Source organism: Colossoma macropomum, unplaced genomic scaffold, assembly GCF_904425465.1.
Source record: "Colossoma macropomum unplaced genomic scaffold, Colossoma_macropomum, whole genome shotgun sequence".
NCBI classification, from domain to species: Eukaryota; Metazoa; Chordata; class Actinopteri; order Characiformes; family Serrasalmidae; genus Colossoma; species Colossoma macropomum.
In genome coordinates this window covers 23,634,536-23,644,038 of record NW_023494792.1, presented here as the reverse complement: position 1 = coordinate 23,644,038, position 9,503 = coordinate 23,634,536, and the positions used below count along the sequence as shown (strand labels likewise).

General features: G+C 39.6%; 1 protein-coding gene across 1 annotated transcript; it reads left to right on the top strand.

The window, feature by feature from the left end:
- The first annotated feature begins 2,124 nt into the window (after positions 1–2,124).
- LOC118811990 (protein FAM180A) lies at positions 2,125–8,801 on the top strand. Its single transcript, XM_036576629.1, has 3 exons — positions 2,125–2,368; positions 4,720–4,817; positions 7,408–8,801. The coding sequence occupies exons 1-3, from the start codon at positions 2,278–2,280 to the stop codon at positions 7,735–7,737; spliced, it is 519 nt and encodes a 172-aa protein (XP_036432522.1). The 5' UTR covers positions 2,125–2,277; the 3' UTR covers positions 7,738–8,801.
- The last annotated feature ends 702 nt before the right edge of the window (positions 8,802–9,503 follow it).

Genomic DNA, 9,503 nt, shown 5'->3' with positions numbered 1-9,503 from the left:
GTGCAACTCTTGTCCTTAGTTGTGTTAAAAAGTACAAGGGCAGCGCCACTCACAGCCCATATGGCTTTCTGGAGAGCTTTTTACGAACATCTGTTGTGACTGAGCACAAATGGCAGAATATTAGAGCTGAGAGACAGAAGGGCTGGAAACATCATTATGAATGAGGGAAGGTTTTGAAGTCATCTAATGAAGTATTTGGCACTAGAGGCCAATTATATTCCTGTAATTCTACACAGTGGTTCTTCTATTGCTATTGATTTATTCAGCACCTGCCATATGTTCAGTATTTGCAAATACAGATTTCCCTACAGAGTACTTTCTGTTTAAGCAGTGGACTAAAATTGGAATAAAATTGGAATAAAATTAGGCTTTTTTTTCTGCAGCGCATCTGAAATGACCTTTGTCTCTGAGTGAAAGGTTTTAAGCATGCTACTGCAGCTGATCTGGTGTTTTTGTCTCTTGTCACTTGGGAACTCTGAGTTTCATCTTGCAGCCACGTCGGACACAGGGCCAATGAAAACAGATTCTGAATTCCTGAAGCAGAATCAGCTCACAGCATTCAGTATGCCCAAGAGGCTCACCTCTGCCAGTTAGCTGGAAGCACAGTAGCTAATGTGTATGCACCCGATCTCTGTTTATTATTATTTGTGAAAAACAGTATGGCTCCAGTTAACATCCTCATCTTAGCAGAATTTTATTTGAGAAGTTAATAAACAGACATGGCAGACTGTATGGACTTCTGCACCTGTATGGAACAACTTGCTACAGCAGCTGCTTATCATAGAGGGAAAATCTACAAATTCCTAGTTAAAGGGACCGTATTCTCCTCAGTTTTGTCCTTGAAGTTTACTTATGATGTTTATGTGGGTTTATGCACCACAAAACCAGTCACAATTCATTACATGACCATTTTCCAATCTCACTGTCTTTTGGATTTAAACTAGCTGTTTTTTTTTGTTACTGTGCCTTTAAGACATATCTGTAAATGATCTCTATTTCGACTGGTTTTCCTGTATTGTGCCTCATTCTAAAAGCAGCTAATAAACGTCAGCAATAAAATAAACTTCAGTCACTTCATTTGGGTGTCTGGATGCTTTTGGAAGGTTATACAGTGATGCATTAAACAGCACAATTTTGAGCTCCTTTCTGCAGGTCCCTTAGCATCCATTCCATCAGTGGTATAAAAATTGACTCCAATATTTTGAATTACTATGATCAAATAAAATATTTTTCCCTGTAACACTGTTGGCTGTGAGTGAAATGCTATTACTCTGTTAAGCTGCTCGTCAGCAATACTGGGCGAGGAGGGGGCAGTGAGAATTCCCTGCTGTGAAAACAATTCATACCATTTCACAAAGACGGCTTTGCCAACATAAAACAGACTGCAGCTGTCTTGATATCAAAAAATCGTATACAACTGTATACAAAAAGCATTTCAACACAAAACACGTTTAGCAATGTTGCGTACTCACCTACAAAGATGAAAATCCAGATCACTTCTGGTTTTGTAAATCATACACATTTCCATCAAAATATATCACATCAACATTGTTGAAGAAAAAATACATAACGCAAAAACTGAGACCTTCAAAACAGCTGGAAATTGCATTTTAAGGCTGCAGTAAAAATGAAGTTAATAACTTCCCCCAACGTTAGCTGCTACAGACCATCTACAGTAACAACACTCCTTATCACTTCAGCATGAGAGGGCAGTTAATCTACTGTGTGGTGGATGGACCATGATGACATCATGATGGACTGTTTTTGCGGCCTCCATATCTGGACTGTGTGGACTGGGGAGTGAATGGTACATTTAGCATATTAAATCAAACTTGCTCCTTCATATGACGTTCCACTGCTTTTTCCTGTAATAATTATTATAAGGCCTGCGTCGGAAAAAACACTGGTGTTAAGTGATGCGGTGGCCTGGCCAGTAGAAGCCAGGTAGGTCAGACTAACAGCCAGACAGGTAAGGCAGCGGTAAGATGGACAGACAAGCTGGCCGACTGTCTTTGAGCTTGTGATGACTTCCAGATGAACATCACTTTCACACAACATTTCCTTCTCAGTCAGAAAGAGAGAGAGAGAGAGAATGTGTGCTGGAGAGGAAGAGGAGGAGAAATGGGCCAGGAGGAGGAGAGTGGGAGTAAAGAGTTGGGGCCAGTGTGTGTGTATGTGTGTGTGATGTGCAGGGATTGTTTATTACTGTTCTGAACGTCTGGACTCAGGCCCCGGTGATATACGCTAACTGCAAGAGACGCAGAGAAGCCCTGAGGGATGAAGGAGAGTATGGAGACAACAGTACTCGTGATTCTGTCTTTGGTCCTCTGCCATCTGTCCATATCTGCTGCCCTGCACTGGAGGAAAGGTAAGATGTGACTGCAGACAAGTTAGATGAGAATACAAATGAGAAGCAGAAGTTGAGACCAGAATAGAAACTTTGAACAAAAGTGCTCTAAAATCATTTAACCATAAGCGCCGTTTGGCCTTAGCATACAGTCCACAGATGCAGTTTGTTTTGTCTGGATGTCCAACAAATTTAAAGTATGTCTGAAGGAAATAGTTTTAATACCGTCTCATGAAACAGATAGCTTTAGTTGATCTAGTTTCTATTCAGGCACAAAAGCGGACTGGAAAGAATTTTTCTTTTTCGATTTTCATCAATGTGTGCGAGGCAGAACTTTCAGCCGTTCTGTTATGACTGGATTCAGACTCAAAAAGCTGTAGATCTTACTTCTCCCATTAGAATCAAAACACCGTTTCCACAAAAGCACCCAATATCCCAAACAAACACTTGCACGGGAGCTGAGCCAAACTGATGCCCAGTGTCTATTTGCTAATAGTAAGTCAAGAAGGGTCAGACACCCTTCTCCATCCTCAATTCCACTTAACTACTGTGCAAAGCGTCAAAAAATCTTCTTATAAGTATTAAACAAAGCAAACAGTTTGGAAATCCTCTCTTCTTCTAATCTCAGGACAGACGCACATATCCAAATAAACAGAACAGGAGCTGATTCTGATCATTTATTTAACTTTTACTGGATTTTGGTCTTTTGATTGTTTTGGCTTTGCAATTTATCCCTTATGGTTTGTTAACAACATACTGTCCTGTTGCATCCTAAACCATAGCCAAGCTTTTGCTGAGCCCCTGATGGCAGGGCTTATAATGCCATAACATTGTGAGCTGTGAGTCTCTGGCTTTAGCTTGACCTCTGTATATCTAACTGACATGTCATTACATACCACCACTAGGGAGTAGATAGACATCACTATTTTATATCGAGCCCTTGCCAAGGGCACAGCATTTTTGGGAAGTCATATCCTCAGCGCCAGTGTCTGCCTGCCCGTGTTGGGCTAGAACTCCAAATATTTTTAATGAGCTGGCCCATACATGGCAGTTGGCTTGGAGTGATGGTAAGTCACCCATTCACTTGTAGGACATTAACCTCTGAATGGAATTTTGGCAGAGTGAGAAGACTGGCTCCATCTTTAGCCAAAGACCTCATCTACTACACTGTAAAATGCAATTAAAAGCTACTTACACAGGCAAATGCAAGAACCCGCAGTCAGTTTCAAGTCCTTATATTTTCTGATGTAAAATATGGTCTACACTCACATTTGCTCTCAAGCATTGAAGGAAACTAGGAAAACTCCTACTAGCCCATAGACATGCTGTTTTCCAGGTGCAAAGAAAGTTCCTCTGACCTTATGACGAATGTGAATTAAGTTGTTGTAAGAAAGGAGTGGACATATAAGCAAACAAAATGCTCCTGTAAACCACCAGAGTGGCTTTGACAGAGTAGCTGGTGAATGGAGAACATTCCATGGCTCTCAGTCACATTTACATGGAAGTCTGGTAACAAGCTGAATCATGCACCCTACTGGCGAATATGTGCACTTGTGACTGCCCTCTGAGTTCCAAGGAAAACGTACCAGATATGTTTCTGCTTCAAGTTCACAGCACTGATGGTGAGCAAATCAAAGAAAGGAAGCTTGAACATTTTTAGGACCACCCAAACCTAGCAGCTACTGCTCCATCTCTTTCATTTGGTGCCAAACCACTGAAGCACAGCAATGCTTGCAATGCAAAGAAGACAAGGACATTGCAGCGTCCTACTTGATTGTTACCAAAACTGGCTGTTAATCTCTGTGATAAGGCTTGTTGGCCTATGCTGTGAAACAATACTAGCATGATTTAACATGTTGAACTGAGAAGATGGTAAGAAAGATAAGAACCCAAAATTTGTCTATGTAATATTTACCATAAGCGGCATTCAGCCTTAGCCCCCAGGCCAACGCAATTTGTTTAGTCAGCTGATAATATTTGTGGCAAGGCTTGTTGGTCTATGTTATGAAACAGGACTAGCATGATTTGGCATGTAGAGCTGTGAGAGGCATGAGGTTAGTCCCTGTTTGGTGTGACTGCAGGCTTGATGAGGAGCAGATCCAGCACCAAAAGCCTGCCACACAGATGTTTGCTTTAATATCCCCACAGTGGAGCTATCTGAGGAGCTTTAGAGAAGAGCTGTGACCTGTAAGCAGATGAGGTGTCTCCCTACCAAAGTCCAGACCCACCTTTCATAGGAGGCATAACTTCCAGACAGCCAGTCAATCCTTTTCCACCAGATGTTTTAACTGTTCAGGTTAAAGGTCTGTTATGGCTAAGAAAGAAGAGACCCATGACTTTCTCACCCGATGACCTGACCTTCTCTTTCCCAGCACTGTACCCGTCTGCCTTCAGAGTGAAGAGAGGAACTCCAACTCTCCTGAACCCCTCCATTCAGAGATCCGTGGAGGACACCAACTTGCTCTATGAGGTGTGTTTCAACCACTCCGTAAAAGAATATTTTGGCATCAAATTTACTGTTTTCATCACATACCCCATACATGGTCAATCAATTAAGACATACTTGATGTCTTTAGTTTGTTTCTTTAGCTTTACGCTGGAGGTATGAAGCTAATGTGAGCATATACCTCACCAATTAGCATTGTGCAAACTACTTTACTAAATTACCACATACTTTCCCCAAACTGCATCAAGTTGTTAAGTAATTTCAAATAGACTTGCTTATGTGGTTTCTGACACTGTATGACATACCATGTATGGAAAACAAACAAATGTACAGAGAAAATCCTGGCTCCCAGATGGCTAAAACTACTGAGGAAAAACCACTAAAAGATCTACAAAACAACGTTTGACTGAAGTCTGAATGTTGTGCAGCCCTGATGGAAACACCAGCATAGACCAGCATATCTGGTCACCAACAAAACTAGCATATGTTGTGTTTTGGATGCTAGTATGCTAGCCAGCAGGAATGGAAATTATTAAGCCGATCATCAGCAAAGCCAGCACATTTTTTTTACATCAGTAGTGTGAAAATTTCATGATGAATGGACCAACAGAAATTCTCCAAAAGTGATTGTAATAAAATATGTTTATATATAAACATATATGCCATTAAAGGAAAAAACCCACTCTTTTGCCCTCTCCTGTAAAGTTTCCATTTTGGAAATACTTGTTTTTCTTTAGACAGTGAATATATGTTGTGTTCTGGATGCTGGCATGCTGGTCAGCTTAACCAGCAACAGACCAGCATAAACCAGCAGAGACCAGCTTAGACAAGCATGGAATTCATGCAGGCCTGTGCTGGGTTGTTTATAGCAGAGAATACAGTGCTTGCATTGCAAGTACTGTAATAAGTGGGACAAACTGGAGTGGAGAACTATAATGTGCTGTTTAGAGTAATATATGACGACTGTCCTGTATCGCTTATCACTGGCACATGCCATGGTCATTTAGGTCCTGCCATGGTAATGACAGCATTACACCGCTAGGGGGTGCCTATCACACTGTCATGTGAAAATGACTGTAACCCCTTCTTGCTTTTAATTATTCAGTGTACTTTTTGATGATTATAATGGCTGATTGATTAAATCTGGGTTAAATGGAAAACTATTACTATAAAATATGTAACTATTCCTTTCATAGTAATCAATAATGAGAAAATGAAGTAAATAGTAAAATAAAAGATGGCACAAATGCACAAAACTAAGCCCTAAAGCATGAGTTCAGTTCACTCATGAAGGACTTTTTTTTCAGCCCAGTGAGTGGAGCGCATACTCTTTTTTTTCCTAATACTCTTTTATCCATCAACTGCCGCACACTGAGGTAAACAGTGTCTCGGCAGAGCTAGACCAAGCAATGATGCTAGTAGCACAAACATCACCAGGCAGTCAACAAGCCTGCACTCATAGACTCATCCCCTTTTCTTATGCAGCAGCCTTGAGCCCCATTTCAGCAACGCTGCTCTAAAACAAACTGACCAGGATGCTCCTGAATGCCCTACAGAACACTCACCAGTAAACAGAGAGATTTCTGTCTGGCTCTCTGTACCTTTTACCTTCAGAAGCACCAGAAGAAATAAATCACATCATTGCCCCAACAATGTTTACATTTTTCATGAAAAGGAATATGGAGGTAAAAAACAAAAAAGAAATAGAAGAGTGAGAGAAGTTTTGAAGGTAGAAAGTATCTGAAGAATTCCAAAACCTCGGGCCCTGTTCATCCTCAGTGAAGGGGTTTTTAAAAACTTCTGATGTGCACAGGCTGCAGGAACACATCTCTGTGGATACAGTGTGGGCTAATACAACTATACATTACAATATAACACAGTACAATACAGTACAAAAAAATAGAACAAAGCAGTACAATATAGTACAATACAATACAATACAGCACTTTACAATACAAAACAATACAGTACAACACAGCACAATACAGTGCAATACAGTAAAATACAGTACAACACAGTAAAATACATTGCAGTACAATACAATACAGTACAGTACAAATAATTTACTAGCAGCAGAGATGACATTACTGTAACTAATTTAGTGAACAAGCTACTTTGCTGGCAGTAAATTAATGAAACATACTTACACAGAAATTAAACTTTATTTACAAACCAAAGAACAATCGTTACTAAACTACAGTACTTTACTGTTAAATGTCACTGTATTTTTATATAGTGTTATTGTTTATCAGTATTGTAGTGTTCACCACCATTACAAGAGACACAGCTTTCGCACAAATCACGGTGCTTTATTCTCCAGCTGTTGCGGGTCACAGCTACACTGTACATAAGCAGAGTTTTCCTTTTACTGACAGCTTGTTCGCTACTCACACACACAAAGGTATCTCCCTGGGCCCTTCACAATAATACAAAACTATTAGCAAAATAACCCTGTGAATTAATGCTGAAGGACAAATAACCTAAAATTAACATGTAAACATTTCTTAATCACATGACAGTATTTTTTACAGTTAAAAAAATACACTGCACTGTACAGTTGTTTCACTTACATATGGTAGCAAACCTAAAGATGGGGATGTTTCTCTTTGGTCAGGCGCTGTGGACAGGGCTGTACATGGACGCAGGAGAGGGTGTGCTTCGTGTGGCTGATGAGGAGTTGGCATCTCTGCGGCAGCTGCAGCCTCTGGAGGTGGTGTGTGAGGACATTCTTCCGAGAACACTATCAGACATCCGCCGCCTCTGTCACCAACTGGAACAGCGCCGGGGACACCTAAGCAGAGAGGACTTTGAGCGTACCGTGCTCACTATGGTCTACACAGCTCAGAAACTTGCACAAGCAACTCCAGGCCACCAGAAGGAGCTGTGGGAGGATGCCTTTGTGCAGCTTTACAAAGCCATTAAAAGAGATCTGAGAGCAGAGTAAGGACTGTACATTTGAAGACTGTTTGGAACCCTTTTTATTTGGAATAAATGAACATTCAGTTTGACATTTAATTGAGCAATGCATTTTATTTTTGTTGAGTTTGTATAAGAACTGTTTCAGAAGCTCATAATATGTGTATATGCGGAATAAATCATTGGATAGTGACATTGCAATCAGATTTCAGTTGTAGATTCAATGTAATCTGTAACATGTCAAGTCACATTGAGGTACTTTTCAAAGATTTGTTTTTTGTCCCCACCAGTACGTTATCTACCGTGGGCAAATATTTGGACATTTGTGCCATACTTAAAATTGTATTATTTTTTGTTGTCAAGTTTGTTCAAGAAACAAAATGTAAAACTAAGTAGCATTTATTTTTCAACTTTTTTTGGCAAAGTGTTCTTTAAAAGGTGGCTGGTGTGTTCAGACACTTCCATCTCTGTGATTTACAGTACTTTTAGTGCAGGATGGCTGGAATTCCTCTCTAGAATTTCTCCACACAAAAAGTCTATCATCAGTTTGATGTTGTTTTAAAAGTGTATATCTCTGAAACACATATCATTTCATGAACATTTTATGAAATATGTCCAAATACTTTTTTGGGCTACTGTATATTCGTTATTGTGACATTAGTGTGCTTCCCGACCCCAAGAACACCAAAGACATCTTTGACCCTGAGTGCAAAGAGTGTCTGTTCCTATATGCAAAGTTCTTATGGTGCTCCACTGTGTAAGGCACATTGTTTTATCTTCTATGATGTTCAATCTATTTCATTTGTTCCCCTCTATAGTGGGCATGTGATGGAAAGAAGAGTCTGAACCTGCTCACTCTCTAGCTCTGCTTGCATCCTTGCACTGTGTCTGGCTTATGTATGTGTTACACTATTGGTCTATATGTATTATGTAATATATACAGTCTTTATTTCTGTGTACATCATGATAACAATATTAATGCAGAAAGCGGTCAAGGCTTATTTTAAGTCTTGAAAATAATGACAAACCAATTCATATACTAAATGTATTACTATAGCTAGGCATTTTAACATAAAATAACCTCATTACATCTATTGTATTCCATTTTTTGTTCTTACACTATTACATTGTTTACAATATGTCTTTATACATTATGACATATAACCATTATAAATTGGCTATTCATTATGCTAGAGACAACCAAAGGATGTAGGGGTAGATGGGCTAGTGGTAAAGGAATCAAGCCAGCAGCTGGAGGGTGGTTGGTTTGAATGCCAGGACTGCTGGGTGTTCATGGTTGATGACTGGACTGATCTATGGGTGCTAGTACTAGGGTCCTAGGGTACTAGGGTCCTGCTTCCATTCTGGGCATCAAAAATGATGAATTTACTAATAATGTAACTTGACAAATAAATAGCATAGTACCTAATGTCAGCATTAACAAGCATCATGTTTCAATAAAATAACAGTAACAGAAACAGAACAGTAAAGAAAGCATTTAACTCAAGTTTCAATAAATCATCAAGTATTCTTTTTTTCTACTGGGGTGACTATACACTTTAACTATAATTACAAATCGTCTCAAAAACGGAAGAAATGGGTGGTTAACTAAAAAGATTAAACATGGAATAAGGAGAGCGGACTAAAGAGTATGTAGACTTTAAGAATAGGTTTACTTACTTGCTGATCTGTAATGATTATAATAAAAATATACCATAACATTAAAACCACCACCTTGTTTCTACACTCATTGTCCATTTTATCAGCTCCACTTACCATATTGGTGCTACAATT